The 16897-nt window shown below is 44.5% G+C and overlaps 2 protein-coding genes across 3 annotated transcripts in view; both read left to right on the forward strand.

Annotated features, from left to right (window-relative positions):
• The window catches only part of LOC133519480 (uncharacterized), a 41384-nt gene that overhangs the window by 19758 nt on the left and 4729 nt on the right, over positions 1 to 16897 (forward strand). Inside the window, 13 exon segments of the mRNA XM_061853486.1 lie at positions 2977 to 3238; positions 3425 to 3923; positions 4004 to 4122; positions 4437 to 4527; positions 5220 to 5366; positions 6664 to 6837; positions 6880 to 7230; positions 7273 to 7623; positions 7666 to 8016; positions 8151 to 8540; positions 14380 to 14492; positions 14858 to 15157; positions 16260 to 16363. Of these exon segments, the coding sequence (XP_061709470.1) occupies positions 2977 to 3238; positions 3425 to 3923; positions 4004 to 4122; positions 4437 to 4527; positions 5220 to 5366; positions 6664 to 6837; positions 6880 to 7230; positions 7273 to 7623; positions 7666 to 8016; positions 8151 to 8540; positions 14380 to 14492; positions 14858 to 15157; positions 16260 to 16363 (3252 nt within the window).
• On the forward strand, positions 8836 to 13932 carry LOC133519700 (uncharacterized protein K02A2.6-like). Of its 2 annotated transcripts, none has more exons than XM_061853756.1 (2): positions 8836 to 9977; positions 10356 to 11080. In XM_061853756.1, exons 1-2 carry the CDS (start codon positions 8973 to 8975, stop codon positions 10359 to 10361), a joined length of 1011 nt encoding a protein of 336 aa, XP_061709740.1. In that variant the 5' UTR covers positions 8836 to 8972; the 3' UTR covers positions 10362 to 11080. The 2 variants fall into 2 exon arrangements, with proteins under 2 accessions (XP_061709740.1, XP_061709739.1); XM_061853755.1 differs by having other exon boundaries at positions 8838 to 9977; positions 10356 to 13932.

Raw genomic sequence — 16897 nt, forward strand, 5'->3', positions numbered from 1 at the left:
AAAAAAAGCTATCAAAGAGAAATCTAAATATCTAAGAAAATTCCGTACATATGGTAATATATCAGATTTAATCTCTTTTAATTTTCAAAGGGACAGGGTCAAAAAACTTGAACAGTCATGTTTTGCAACATATGTTCGACGCCTCGAAAATAATATCGTTAGAGACCCGAAGCAGTTTTGGTCCTACATTAAGTCGCGTTCTAGCTCACATGGTGTACCGAGTTGTTTAAAGTATGACGAAAGATTGGTCAATACGGCCGCTGATATATGTGAGGCTTTCTCTAACTATTTCTATACAACATTTTCTGCGCCTAGTATTGATCAAGCGGTGCCGGTTGACTCTGTAGGTGGTTCTATCTCACATATAAGTAATATAGAAGTTAACTCAGATGCTCTTATAAAGTTACTGTTAAAATTGGATCCGTCCAAATCAGCTGGACCTGATGATATGCCGGCCCTCTTTCTGATTAATTGCGCGAATACAATTGTGATTCCAATATCTCTACTATTCAAGCGCTCATTTGCTGAATGTAACGTCCCTTCCATATGGAAATCAGCCTACATTACACCCGTTCATAAGAAAGGCCCAAAAACGGAAGTAACTAATTATAGGCCAATCTCAAAACTCTGTATACTTGCTAAAGTACTTGAAAAACTAGTTTATACTCAAGTATATGCGGCAATTAAGAATTATTTTAGTCCTTTCCAACATGGTTTCCTGCGATGTAAGTCTACCGTTTCAAATTTGATACTCCTTAATGATTATGTAACTAAAGTCATGTCTGAAGGTAGTCAAGTAGATGTAGTTTACACAGACTATAGTAAAGCGTTCGATAAAATTGACCATAAATTGCTAATCCTCAAGTTAAGTAATATGGGTATTCACGGTGATCTGTTGCGCTGGTTCACGTCTTATATTGACAATAGGTCGCAAGCTGTTGTCATTAACAACTATGTGTCTAGTTGGGTAACTGTTCCCAGTGGCGTTCCTCAAGGATCGTTGCTGGGGCCTTTGCTTTTCAATATATTTGTCAATGACATCAGTGATTGTTTCCACACTTCCAAATTGCTATGTTTCGCTGACGACATGAAAATTTTTACCAAAATTAATTCATTGGATGACTCTGCTCTTCTACAAGATGACCTTACACGTCTTGTTGCATATTGCCAGACCAATAAATTAGATCTAAATGTATCTAAATGCTTTACTTTGACCTTCACTAGACAACAAAGTTCAATTCCAACTTCATACAAGCTAAATGATCATGTGCTTAAATCTGTGTCATGTATGAAGGACCTGGGAGTCACCCATGATTCAAAGCTTTTATTTGATACTCATATAGATAATATAGTAACTGGTGCTACCAAGACTTTGGGATTCATAATGCGTAGTTCTTTACATTTTACCCAAATTAAAACTATAAAAGTTCTTTATTGTACATATGTCAGAAGTAAACTTGAATATGCGTCTCAAATTTGGAGCCCCAGTTATAATATTTACATTAACAGAATAGAACGTATACAGAAAAAGTTTGTAAAATACCTCTGCTTTAAAATGAAAACTCCTTATAATTCTTCCAATTATGAGAATATTTGTAAAAAACATCACCTTATCCCACTACATAAACGTCGACAGATTGCAGATATTACTTATATACTTAATATTTTAAATGGTAACATTGATTGTCCTGAATTGCTCGCTAAGCTCTCCTTCAATACTCCATCTAGGTCTAAAAGATACTTCCCTCCCCTCTCAATTCCTTTTTCATCACGTAATTACAGAAAGAATAGCTTTCTACTACGAGCTGGTAAAAGTCTAAATGAACTAACGAAGGAGCGGGATATAGACGTTTTTAATAGCAACATCACAACTATAAGACGGATTCTAACAGACAAATTACTTGAGTGAGCGAGTCGTATGTGTTGGCATATTATTGTATCGATTAACGTATTAAGATTACTAATAAGTTTTGGTTTCTTTGTTCAGTATATAATATAATAAGTTTAGTATTAATATTTAAAAATATTAGTGGTAACACGTTGTAAAAAAAAAAAAAAAAAAAATCTAGTGCTAACCACCAATTATCTGTTAACCTGTTGCTACCGGTGGGAACCTATAATTGGCTCTTTGTTATCTATATATATAACTATTGTACAATTTATAGCTGTTGGTTCTCCGAACAATAAATAAATAAATAAATAAATAAATAAATAAATATACTTAAATTGCAAAACGTATGAAATTAATAAATGCAAAATGGTATAGAAACGGATTTTTGTATGTTTTAATCGGTATCTTTAAATAAATGTATGTCATAACAAATATTAGAAAATTAGAGATTGCGTTGCGTTTCGAAACTATGCAACTTAAAATTATAGAATTTGTTTGTATGTAAATAAAATGGCACCTGTTCCATATGGCATTATAACCCGTCAGTCAGTGCAATGATATTTTTACTCATAATTGTTATAATGTTATAACCTAACTTTAATAGTTATTTGTTTTACAAAGGGGCAAAGTTGTTGTTTAACCGCTCGTGCTAGTATTGATATCCAAAATTGAACCACGAGCGTAGCGAGTGGTTCGAGGAATGGAATCTTGAGCGTTGCGAGGGTTTCAACGCACGAGGGTTAAACAAACTTTGCCTCCGAGTGACACACAACATTTTTCACCACACCAACGCGAGGAAAATACTAACTATGAAATACCAAAATAATCAATCCAAATGAAATCCAATTGAACGTAATAAAAAATGTATCATTCAAAATCATAATTTAAAAGTGAATGCCACCAGCTAACATAAGAAAACAACTCAAAATTTGCATCTGATTACTTTGCCCCACATGTGGATAAAATGCAACTTTCTCGTTAGTTTTTGAACAATCAAGAGGGCATTTACCAGTTGGTGTGGTGAAAAATAACATCTTAACTTTCCTTTATCAGTTTCACGTACCTTTCAATTTTTTGTATCCCAGGTGCTTCAACGCAAAACTTGCGTCACCGAGCAAGAGATAATGGACGTGAAAGCGTCTCTCTGGGCCGTCGGCAACGCCGCGCTGCACCCCCTAGGACTACAACAACTCCTCTCGCTGACTAACCCCAGCGAAGAGTCGATACCGGTTCGGGTCGTAGGGCTGGCGAAACATTGCCCCGTCTACTCTGTGCGGGCCACTGCTTTCTACGTGCTGGGACTGATCGGGAGCACTTACGAAGGGGCTAACTTGCTGTCGGACCTAGGTAAGAATTTTTACACCCTGGGACGTTCGCAACGTCGCGCTGGAGACATAACAATAACAAAGTAAATCCGTCGGCTTGTCTTAAGGATATGTTTTACGCCCACCACTGTTAGCTGTGACCTTTATTCAACATGAAGAGGTTCCAACTTTAACATCTTTATTTATAGTTTTTGTTCCCCACTGTCAGGTTGGCTGTGCGTGCGACATACAAGGCAGGACCAATTCCCCATAATCCAGGACGAATTTTACGCCATCCATAACCCGACACTCAACTTCATCGCGTCCCCCGAACGGAGATTCCAAGTGTTCGACGCTGAGGCCAGCGAGCACTCCGACCACACCGACCTCAGCGAGAGCCTGCACTCAGAAATCACCAAACCAAGCAAAATCAACGAACTGAGCCAAGACATGGTCGATAGCAAGCTTAACATCAAAGAACCGGACAAGAGAAAGTCTCATACCCTCCCCTCTCAAGGCGCTTCAATTAGCCGCACGCTTATGACTGAGTCCAGAACGGTGGACATACTTAGGGATTTCGACCGGCCGCATAGGAACCCCGCAGAGAGACTTATTAGCAGAATGAACTCCTTAGAGCATGCTCATGAAGGCAGAGTGAGGAACACGAGCGAGTCCAGCACGAGTGGCGTTAGCAGCTGCGATTCTGTGCTCGGGAAATATACGATTCCGTGAGTACTGCTAATAATATTACTATGCTACACTTTTTGTAAGTCTAAAACAGTTGTATCACATGTAATTTTTCTTTCAGTGATCGAGTTTTGACGCTAAGTCCCATACCAAGCTCGTCGAGCCTGTACGGAATGAAAGGCAGCAGCGGCTCGCATCGACCAAGGCTGTCAGAGACGCAGCGACGGACTTCAAGTTCAAGTATGACTCCATTAATATACATCACATACTTTCGGCACTATTCCAGGAGATGAAGATTCTTATGACAACTCTTATCACTTAACGTGAAAATTTTCAGATTGTTTTCCCATCTGTTATAAATTTGGTGTCACTGGTAACACTTTTTAATTAAGTTCCAAGTGTTTGCTTCTGTTAACAACCAGTATATTTTTCCCATCAATTAAAAAGATTAACAAAAAAATCGTAATGAGTTAGAATATCCTAAAATCAGTTAATAATTGTGTGATTATTGTTCGATTTCATGTAGTTTCATACAATGTCTGGTTTGTCCGCAGGTTTCACAGCTCCAGATGTGTCGAGCTCGCCGCCCTCTCAGTTGGACATGAGTGGATATGCCACCTTAATATCACTCAATAAACACAGACGGTAATTATATTTGCCAAAAAAATATTTTATTCTGATTTTTGTTGGAATATAACGTTTATTCGTTAGAAGAAAACGTTTCGGAATTCCGCTATGTGGATTTTGATCATTAATTTTAAGTTAGTTTATCACCCCTAAAATCGTATAACGAGATATATTACAGTTTATAAATTTATTTTTTCATTAAGGTTTTCCAACAGTTATTCCTAAACCCCCCGTCCATCATACCAATACGTCGGAAAGGGACAAACGATTATTAGCGGCATCGTAACTTTAGTACACGTTTATGAATAAGGGGGAAAATGTTTAGCTTCGGCGTAGTCTGAAGTTATAACTGTTTAAGTTAAGGTTCTAAGTCACGTTTGGTATCGTTTTAAACTAAATCAAAGATGTACAAATACTAGTCTACTCTATTTATAATGTGACAATATTTAAAGTATAAAAAAGAGATATCACATCGGTTTTTTTTTTCTTTTCTTACTCGTCAGCTTAAAAACTGGCGCAGTCGGTAGGATATTTAAATACCATAAATGCAAAGATGTTTACATACACACAGACAGTCATCGTATTATATACATATGTATATAATTTACATACAGTTTGTCTAAAGTGTTCGTAATTTAATTTTAGATAACTTGTTTGTATTTTGATTGTGAAGTAGTATTGATAATATTAAAGCATAATCTAACTTGCAGACCTCACCTGTCGGAGAGCGCGGCGTCGGGCTCGAGCGACATGGACGATCTGAGCTGGCTGTTGTCCGACACCCACCGGCGCAGCAAGCCTTTCTCTTCGTTGAGGGACCGCGCCAAGTCAACTAGAGAGAGAATGGCCAAGTTGAGGTACGTACATGGCCCTCGTATTTGTGCATCTTATTTGTTGTTCAATAAAAAAAAAATCACCTCTCATGCTCGTAAAATTTACATTTAAGTAGTGGTAGTAAATTCTTTATTGTACAAAAAACATATTAAAAGTAACATGCAATTAGTAAGTACAAAGGCGAACCCCATTGAGGGATCTCCTTCCAGTTAATCTTAACCTTTCTCCTTCCAGTCGCGTGTAAGTGGCATGAAATTGCTTATTATGCTTTAAGCGTAAAGTCATCAATTACAACCCTTATTAACTTAGTAATAAAGTTCAAAATCTGCCATACAAACTGCCAGCCCAGCCGTCGCGCCCCCGATCGGTGCGCCCTGCGCTTCCGAACGATTCGAGTACAATTTTCTTTAGTCTTGAAAAAATACGGTAAAAAAAGATAAAATATTGGATAATTTTGGATAAATGCTCCATGCTATTCGAGGCAATTTATATCGTATAGGTCGCTTTATGTCCTATTAATTTTTTATTTAGTTAATCTATAAATATATAAAAGAAGAAACTGACTGACTGACTCACTGCCATATCAACGCACTGCCTAAACCGCTGGTTCTAGAGATTCCAAATTTGGCACGTAGATTCTTTAGAAGGTCTAGGGGTACACTAAGAAAGGATTTTTCAAAATTCATCCCCTAAGGGGGTAAAATGGGGGGTCCAAACTTTGTATGAGGAAACAAGATTAGTCTATCTGCTTATTTATTTATTTATTTTATTTAAACTCAAGTTTTCCTAAAAAAATACCTGTCTTTATGTGTAACTTTAGCGAAAAGATATTATAAAACTTCGAATGTCGATTTTTTTAGGAAAAAATGAGTTTTAGCCGATATAACAAAACACGTGCTCATTATTTTTTGCTGCTTTCAAACATATACTCAAACCAGCCATTAACTAGCAAGTTGCTTGAGCATCACTTTCTATAGTAGTTAGAAGATTTAGTAACTTTTTAGTACTTTGAAGGCCATTTTCTCCTAACAGGTTGAGTTTGGGCAGCTAAAAAAAAATACGTGTCCGTTATTTTAGACTACTCTATAATATATATCAAAATGAATCAAATCGGAGTCGGACAGTTGGGTACCCTTCCTTGTAAGTTTACCCTCCAACGGTAGCTTTACTCACCCAGCCGCATTCCTCTAAAACGAGCATAGATAGATATTGAAAATAAACTATTTACAAGCCTTAAACTCATAGTCGGTGGAATTTTTCTCTATATGTTTCTCCGATTTGGCATTTGTATTGAATAACCCTAACGCTTATCTTGTGTAGCTTGCTGGACTACGACTGGAAGCCGCTGTGCGTGGCCGAGAGCGGGTCGGGCGAGGCGCGCGCGCCGCGCAGCGCCGCCGCCCAGGCCGCGCCCGCGCCCGCCGCCGCCGCCGGCCCGCCGCCGCACTACATCGGCATCTGTCTGCCGCGCGACCTGCAGGCGCTGTTCCCGAGGTGAGTCGCGTGTGTCCACTGTGCTGCACCACTCCCGCCCAGGCCGCGCCCGCGCCCGCCGCCGCCGCCGGCCCGCCGCCGCACTACATCGGCATCTGTCTGCCGCGCGACCTGCAGGCGCTGTTCCCGAGGTGAGTCGCGTGTGTCCACTGTGCTGCACCACTCCCGCCCAGGCCGCGCCCGCGCCCGCCGCCGCCGCCGGCCCGCCGCCGCACTACATCGGCATCTGTCTGCCGCGCGACCTGCAGGCGCTGTTCCCGAGGTGAGTCGCGTGTGTCCACTGTGCTGCACCACTCCCGCCCAGGCCGCGCCCGCGCCCGCCGCCGCCGCCGGCCCGCCGCCGCACTACATCGGCATCTGTCTGCCGCGCGACCTGCAGGCGCTGTTCCCGAGGTGAGTCGCGTGTGTCCACTGTGCTGCACCACTCCCGCCCAGGCCGCGCCCGCGCCCGCCGCCGCCGCCGGCCCGCCGCCGCACTACATCGGCATCTGTCTGCCGCGCGACCTGCAGGCGCTGTTCCCGAGGTGAGTCGCGTGTGTCCACTGTGCTGCACCACTCCCGCCCAGGCCGCGCCCGCGCCCGCCGCCGCCGCCGGCCCGCCGCCGCACTACATCGGCATCTGTCTGCCGCGCGACCTGCAGGCGCTGTTCCCGAGGTGAGTCGCGTGTGTCCACTGTGCTGCACCTCTCCCGCCCAGGCCGCGCCCGCGCCCGCCGCCGCCGCCGGCCCGCCGCCGCACTACATCGGCATCTGTCTGCCGCGCGACCTGCAGGCGCTGTTCCCGAGGTGAGTCGCGTGTGTCCACTGTGCTGCACCACTCCCGCCCAGGCCGCGCCCGCGCCCGCCGCCGCCGCCGGCCCGCCGCCGCACTACATCGGCATCTGTCTGCCGCGCGACCTGCAGGCGCTGTTCCCGAGGTGAGTCGCGTGTGTCCACTGTGCTGCACCACTCCCGCCCAGGCCGCGCCCGCGCCCGCCGCCGCCGCCGGCCCGCCGCCGCACTACATCGGCATCTGTCTGCCGCGCGACCTGCAGGCGCTGTTCCCGAGGTGAGTCGCGTGTGTCCACTGTGCTGCACCACTCCCGCCCAGGCCGCGCCCGCGCCCGCCGCCGCCGCCGGCCCGCCGCCGCACTACATCGGCATCTGTCTGCCGCGCGACCTGCAGGCGCTGTTCCCGAGGTGAGTCGCGTGTGTCCACTGTGCTGCACCACTCCCGCCCAGGCCGCGCCCGCGCCCGCCGCCGCCGCCGGCCCGCCGCCGCACTACATCGGCATCTGTCTGCCGCGCGACCTGCAGGCGCTGTTCCCGAGGTGAGTCGCGTGTGTCCACTGTGCTGCACCACTCCCGCCCAGGCCGCGCCCGCGCCCGCCGCCGCCGCCGGCCCGCCGCCGCACTACATCGGCATCTGTCTGCCGCGCGACCTGCAGGCGCTGTTCCCGAGGTGAGTCGCGTGTGTCCACTGTGCTGCACCACTCCCGCCCAGGCCGCGCCCGCGCCCGCCGCCGCCGCCGGCCCGCCGCCGCACTACATCGGCATCTGTCTGCCGCGCGACCTGCAGGCGCTGTTCCCGAGGTGAGTCGCGTGTGTCCACTGTGCTGCACCACTCCCGCCCAGGCCGCGCCCGCGCCCGCCGCCGCCGCCGGCCCGCCGCCGCACTACATCGGCATCTGTCTGCCGCGCGACCTGCAGGCGCTGTTCCCGAGGTGAGTCGCGTGTGTCCACTGTGCTGCACCTGACTGTCCAAAAATTGACGCAATAGTTAGTAGTAGGCGTAGATTCAACTGTCTCGCTCATACTTATAGATTTTATATCAGCGGTCTCGCTCGTTCACTCCCCGCTCCCTTAAATCACAAATCGATGAACTCGAATGACATTGATTTTCTGACAGATGAATGAAATCTGAATTAAAAAAAAATAATGATATTAAACGGAATTATTTAAAAAACAAATATTTGAATTGGATTTTAAACATAAAACTTGTTGTTGTTGTTGTTGTTATATATGGGTATATTCATATATTTGTAAGAAGTGGGTAGCAGTCGCGTAATAAATACTTGTCGAGCAACACGTCTTTTATTTAACAGTGGCGGCGAATGGTAAAATTATAGTGCAATACAGTGTTTTTATCCACAAAAATGGCTGGCAAAGGTAAATTTTCGGAGTTTGATGTGAAAACGGGGAATTGGACTTTATATTGCGACAGGTTAGACATGTACTTTTTAGCTAACGGCGTTACGGACGATTTGAAACTAGCAACCTTGATCGCGAACGTAGGTGAAAGTGCATATGAATTGATAGTGAATTTATGTAGTCCGGACAAGCCATCTACATTAACTTATGCTAAAGTGGTGAGTTTAGTGAAAGAACACTTAGAACCCGTACCATCGGCGTTAGCGGAACGTTACAAGTTTCGGCAATGCAGGCAACAAAATGGCCAGTCTATTGCCGAGTACGTGGCCACGTTAAAACAAATGGCGAGGTTTTGTGACTTCGGTAGCGGGCTAGAAGAGAACCTACGGGACCAACTCGTGTGCGGGATTACCAGTGACGCGATTCGACAGAGGTTATTTGCGGATAAAAAACTCGAATACAGTAAAGCGGTACTAATAGCGACTACAATGGAGTCGGCGGAGAAAGATTCTAGTGCGGTAGAATCTCCGGTGATAGGAATGCACTACAATGCCAGCCAGATTGGGAAAAAACAGTGTACGGCGTGCGGCGACACGAGACATGAGCGCTTCGCGTGCAAATTTAAGGATTACATATGTGACACGTGTTCGCGTGTCGGGCATTTGAGGCGTGTGTGTCCTGAAAAGGAGGGGCACAGAGCTAGGGCAAGACCGGGAGCGACTAAGAGTTGGGGAACCAGTCAGGAGCACGGAAGTGGCTCTGGAAGCCACGGCTACAACGAGAGGGCATTGACCGGCCGTGGAGGCAGCACGGCGGGCAGGAGGCGGCGAGGCGCGCGCACGGGCGCGGCGCTCGCGCGCCATCACTGCATCCGGGGGCACCCCGATCCGGCCGAGGAGGCTAGCTGGCGCGACAACGGAGGCGAGGGCTCGGGTGCGGGCCTTAGCCGGCGCACGGACAGCGACGACGAATGGCCCATATATCAAATGGGACTAAGTCAATATCCACCGGTATGTATGGAGATACTTGTGCAAAATAGGCCATTAATCATGGAAATTGATACCGGATCTCCCCTTTCGTGTATAAATAATGACACTTATCAAAAAAAAATTTAGTCAACTATAATTAAAAGAGTGCCGCATACGGTTATTTGCTTATAATGGTTCCCGTATTTATCCATTAGGCTTCGTCGAAGTAGAAGTGTCATTTAACGACTGTGTTAAGAAGCTAGATTTGTATGTGATAGATAATGGAACCACTAATATATTAGGACGGCAATGGCTTGCCGAGTTAGATATTCAGGTTCCGCGAATAAAAGTATTAAGTGTCAATAAGCTGGTGAAGGATTATGGGAACCCGTCTCTTACTATGAATGACATCCTTTCCAGGTTTAAAGATGTGTTCGACGGAACCCTGGGTTGCTTCACCGGCGGGCGGGCCACGCTGCAGCTGCGCGAGGGGGCGGTGCCTGTGTATTGCCGGGCGCGACCTTTGCCCTACGCGTTACGTCAGCGCGTGGATGCCGAACTGGACGCCATGCTGGCGGCGGGCGTCATCACACCGGTCGACCACTCGGACTGGGCGACACCGCTGGTGGTGGCGCACAAGGCGGACGGCGCCATCAGACTGTGTGCGGACTACAAGGTTACGCTAAACAAGGTACTAATGGTAGATAGATATCCCGTGCCCAGGATTGACGATCTGTTAAGTAATATTAGTGGCTACAAATATTTTTCCAAGCTTGATCTATCACAGGCCTATAACCAGATTCTTTTGGATGATACGGCAAGTTATACGGTGGTTAACACACACAGAGGTTTGTTTCAATACAACCGTCTCGTTTATGGTTTATCCTCCAGTCCAGGCATATTTCAGAGGATCATGTTAAATTTGTTCAAAAATATGCCCCATGTCGTTGTCTTTCTAGACGATATATTGATCGCTAGTAAAACGATACAAGAGCATAATCAACACATACAGGAGGTTTTGCACATATTGCAAAGTAACGGGTTAAAAGTAAAAAAAAAACAAATGCGAGTTTTTTGTTGATGAGGTTAAATATTTAGGTTTTATTATAAATAAGGACGGCGTTAGGGTTGACACGGATAAGATAGCACCCATTATTAAAATGTCGCCTCCCACCAATATTTCCGAATTAAGATCGTTTTTGGGCATGGTGAACTTTTACGGGAAATTTATTAAGCATTTAAGTGACATTCTGGCCCCTCTATACGAGTTGCTTCGTAAAGGTAAACATTGGGTGTGGGGTGGCAGGCAGAATGACAGTTTCATTAATGTTAAGAAGGCCTTGTGCAGTGTGGAAGCCCTGGTACACTATGATATGCGCTTGCCATGCCTGGTGACATGTGACGCGAGTGGACACGGCATTGCAGCGGTCCTGGCTCAACGCGGCAGCGACGGGGTGGAGCGCGCCGTGGCGTATGCATCGCGCGCGCTGACGGCAGCGGAAATACATTATAGTCAGGTGCATAAAGAGGCGCTGGCCATCGTCTTCGCCATAAAAAAATTTCACCAGTATTTGTACGGCCGTAATTTTGTTCTCCGCACCGATCACAAACCACTAGTTACGATTTTTGGGCCAAACTGTGGTGTTCCAACAGCCGCCGCGAGTCGATTACAAAGGTGGGCTATTTTATTATCGGCGTATGATTTTACTATTGAATATGTTCGTAGTGATCAAAATACCGCGGATGCCTTATCTCGCATGATACAGGGTCATCGTGACAACGGGGTTCAGGAGCGCGACGAGGTTCCTGAACAGACGTATTTACATTTTGCCTCGGACGCGATGTTGCTAGACTATAAGCTGCTACGTAATGAAACCTCGAGAGACGTATTACTGAGTCGGGTTTTGAACTATTTAAAAGATGGGTGGCCATTAGTCGTGGAGGTTAGAGAGTTAAAACCGTTTTTAAATCGCAAAAATGAACTATATGAGGAACTCGGGTGTATAATGTGGGGTCACCGGGTTGTTATACCAGAGGCATGTAAAGAAAAAGTGTTGCGGGAACTACATGAGCCACATATGGGTATTGTCAAAACCAAGGCTTTAGCAAGAAGCTACGTGTGGTGGCCCGGCATTGATGAGGCGGTGGAACGCGTTTGCCGCGCGTGCGTCGTATGTGCCGCGGTGGCGGACGCGCCGCCGGCCCACGAACCGCGCCTCTGGCCGTGGCCTGAACGTCCTTGGGTACGGTTGCACGCCGATTTCCTCGGTCCATTGGCTGGTGCAAAATATTTAATAGTAGTAGATTCGCATTCAAAATGGATAGAGGCAATTAAAATGTCAGGTACGTCAGCGAGTTACGTAATAGATGTGTTTAGAGAAATGTGGGCGCGTTTCGGTTTACCCAAACAGCTGGTGACGGACAACGGTCCCCCATTTACGAGTACTGAATTTCAGGGTTTCCTGGCCAGTAATGGAGTTGAACATATTTTAACCGCACCTTACCACCCAGCGTCGAACGGGGCTTGTGAGTCAGCGGTAAAAATATGTAAAAAGGTAATTAAAAAAAGTATGGAACAAGGGACTAATATTCATACGGCGTTAAGTAGATTCTTGTTGAACTACCGGAATACCCCCCATTACGCCACGGGTTACCCTCCAGCCAAGCTCTTGCTAGGTAGGTCACTTCGAGCCAGATTAGACTGCTTAAAACCAGAGCTGGCGTCACGAGCGCACGAGCATCAGGACCGCATTAGGAAGCAGGCAAAGGGGGTACAAAGAAGTTTTCAAGTAGGGGATTTAATTTGGTATAGGAAATTCGGTACTAATAACACTAAATGGTGCCCGGGGCGCATTGTAGAATGCCTTGGCGGTACAAACTATTCGGTTAAGGATGAATCTGGAACGGAAACGGTACATAGGCACGTAGATCAAATTAGGTCGAGAGTGATAGATCAAGCTGGGCAGAACAGTCCAATTAATAATCCTCACGATACATCACAACATCGAAGTTTAGCGTATCCTTTACCCTCCACCGGGCCAGCGGGGGGGCCAGAAGGAGTTGATGATGATGACGCTGCGGCCGGTAATGCACAGGTCGCGCCGAGTGAGACACAGCCAAATATTGTAATGAACCCGCCCGCGGCAGGTCAAGCAACTCCGGAGTTACTGGTGGCTAACCGCCCAACAAGAACGCGGTTCCCACCAATAAGATATGGATGGTCATAAGAAATACTATAATTCGTAGGAAGGTTTTTTTTTAAATTGTGTATTATGTCATAGGTTAATTGCATGAAACATGGCCCTTCAGGCGAATACTAGAACTAAATACCTAAATTAGTTTTTTTTAAATCTTTTAATTGAGTAAAATACATTATTTAATTGGTACTTTGCAATTCTCTTTCTCCCATTATATACAGTTAATTAAATACCTAACTACCTATTAATACGTAATATGTAATCAGTACAATAAATCAATAATAAACGAGTTGTAAGAACAGAACTAATAACGCAGGGTTAACAGGAAAACATGTGGTTCTTCACATGATGTAATCTTGGTTTAATAATAAGCACAAAATAAGTACATGTATATCCGCCAATAAGTCCAATTAGACTGTTAGTGTTTAAATCTTTTTGGAACTATGCGTCAATGTCCATAAATGATGGTGCTTAATGGTTACGTTAATGACAAAGAAAATTATTGTAAACTTAGGGTGAAGGTGATAATAAGTAGTTAGGTAACATCATTTTTCTAAATGTATACCTACTTAGTTGTACATCATTAACTTTTCTCGTAATTTTAGTCTATAGTGTGTCTTATGTTAATAACGTAATTTAATAGCTGTATATGTTTTCCCCCCTCATAGCCTCACGTAGGTAGCACACTATACTTCACTTTAGGGGTGGTTTTAGAATAAGGGTGAAGGTGTTATATATGGGTATATTCATATATTTGTAAGAAGTGGGTAGCAGTCGCGTAATAAATACTTGTCGAGCAACACGTCTTTTATTTAACAATTATTACGGCTTTTTGTTGGCCATTTGCTATGCTTATTAAGAGCCCATAAACGTGCTCACTAGCGCCACTAGAAAATAATTGTGATTGTTTAAATTTAACTATAGATATTATAAAAGGGGGCTGCTACGTACTGTATTTAGTATTTAAGTACCTTTGATGGTGGAGGTTGAGGCCTTTGCCAAGCAGTGGGACACAAAATAGGCTTTTAATAAAAAAAAAGGTATAGAGTTTGTGAAGTTAGGGCTTGTAGAGTTAGAAGCTTGGTTCTACATGCGATCTGATAACTTGCAAACCTCGACGCTTGGTCGGGGTTCGGACACGCGAAGTATAATGCATTTGCGTCATCTATGATATATGTAAATCTGTGTATGAGCATTAGTTAAGTTGGACAATCATTACACTTTTGTTAACCTTGTTTTTTTTTCAGTGAACTACATGATATCGATGTGGAAGAGAAAGACCCTCTGAAAGTGAACAAATCCTCAACATTACTGAACGATACGAGCATCGCTAGCACTGAAAAACCACGGTTAAGTAAATGTAAGTCCTTTTGGGGTATTTTATGGTATTCTTTGCGGCTACTGGATGCTACTACCCTACCTAATGTTTTCACATACAAATATTTCCATTCTATTCTGTTTTAACGCATTTTTCGTAGCACTACACGCGTAGCCGATTCTAGCGTTTTCCCGCTTTGTAGAGGAAAGCGACTACGAACAGAGCGCCCGCCGAGCGGATTCCCGGCACTAAATGTGTTAAATTGTTTCCCTTAAAGAATATCGCATATTTTTGTTTAGTAATAATAATTCGTTTTTATTTTTATTATTTTGTCAGGCCTATATTCGAACTATCGTTCTTTCAGTTAAACTTTTTTTCTTTTATAATGTGATCTATAATTCCATCAGGTCTCGAAGTAGACGTGTCGAGCTCGACCGACGTCAGCTCACGAATATCCAGCGCCACCGTCACGAGCAGAACATTAACCGACAGAAACAAAGAAGCTAACCCGAAGGAAAACGAGAAGGCCATCGAACGACAGAGTAGTGTCGAACGCAGTTTCAACGATTCCAGTTCGAATATCGACAAGGAAGCAAAGCTGGAGTCGACAAACGACGGGAAGTGGAGGCACGCGGCCAACGAGTGCTTGGCGTGCGTGCGGACGAGGCCGCCGTCCTCGCACGAGCTGAGAGAGGCGTTTTTCTTTGGTAAGTTGAAAATAAGTACTAGAAACTCGATTTTGAACTGAATTAGGAGTGTAATTTATTTATTATTTCCAAAACAGTTGTACAGCATAACAGTATATACTAAATCACTGCAAAACTACAAACAAATTGAAACAAAAATAGTTGAACTAATACAATACAATTACTAATTAGGCATCGACAGTTTCTAGGCAGGTTACCATAACGTAAGACATAACAAGCACATTCAAACTGTTGAAGGACGTGCATCCATCGTCTCACAGAACCTCAATGAATTATTGAGGTTCTGTGAGGTTCTCGCACTTCGCTCCACCTGCCAGCAAATAAATCACACTCGGGCGCTGATGCTAAGAGCGCATTCAGAAGGGATAAAGGGCGAACAAGTGGGGATTTTCTGTGAGACATGGTTCACGAAATCGGGCCTACAAGTAGACCACGGTCACGAGGCCGGAAATTGACTCTGGTTGGCGTAGGGACAAAAAGACGCAGTAATTGCGGCACCAGTTTGGCACAGTCCGATTCACCTCGCAAGACGCAACAGGCAGGCGTAAGGAGCTTAAAATTTCGTCTTACCTCCAAAGATTTCAAGTCTAAAGAACCTAGCAAGTATTTTGTTGGGTATAAAAACGGGAAATACCCGAATATTTTTTTAGACTGTGCCCATTCGTAAAATTGCCACACGCTTCAGTTGGTATAGTTGCGCCACTTATTTATTAATAAATAAATAATAAAATAAATATTATAGGACATTATTACACAAATTGACTAAGTCCCACAGTAAGCTCAATAAGGCTTGTGTTGTAGGTACCTAGGTACAATGATATTTATATAATATATAATTATAAATACTTAAATACATAGAAAACACCCATGACTCAGAAACAAATATCCGTGTTCATCACACAAATATATGCTCTTACCAGGATTTGAACCCGGGACCATCAGCTTCATAGGCAGGGTCACTACCCACTAGGCCAGACCGGTCGTCATTGAATAGGTAGTTTTATAGTTATCTGCGGAGTACGTCGTCAATCCGCCGAGTGTGGTTGATGCAGTAGCCTTAGTATTTTTAGCATGCCTATCATAAAGTATACTGGTGCGTCAGGTTTAGAAGGCGGGTCCGGCGACAGCGGCCGCGCCGCCAGCGCGCCGCAGGCCGAGCTGCTGCACCACGTGCGCTGCATGTCCAACCCCATCTACCTGCGGCAGGTAACAACGACCATTCTATTTGTTTTCGTAGCTTGTCACTGTTGTCTGGATTTTAATTTAAACCGATCATTATTCTTATACGAGCCCATTTTCTGTGTTTCTCTTGAAATTGTCTTGTGACATTTCATAATATAAGTTCAGGCAAATCCAGCATATCATATTGAGCGTAAGTAACAAAACTGTAGAGGCTTGGGACTCCAGAAGTAACATGTACAACATTTTTATATGAAATTCCTTTTACATTATCTCTCTTTGAGACTTGGTATAATTTAGCTACACTAAACTAAACAAATCAGTGGAATTTCTGCCTTAGATTCAATTCTTATTACCTTTTACTAAAGCTTACTATGGACATTGATCAATAAAATAACTAATAATGCAATTTCGCAAACGCGGCGGCGCGCGAACCTAACACCTCACGTGGCAGGGTCGCCATGTGATGCGGGAAATTGGGGAAACAATTATTAAACTAAGTGAAAGCTGATTAAAGACTAAAGTTTGATTCAATAAATACCTTATTTATAGCTACACAAA

Source organism: Cydia pomonella, chromosome 7, assembly GCF_033807575.1.
Source record: "Cydia pomonella isolate Wapato2018A chromosome 7, ilCydPomo1, whole genome shotgun sequence".
Lineage (NCBI taxonomy): Eukaryota > Metazoa > Arthropoda > Insecta > Lepidoptera > Tortricidae > Cydia > Cydia pomonella.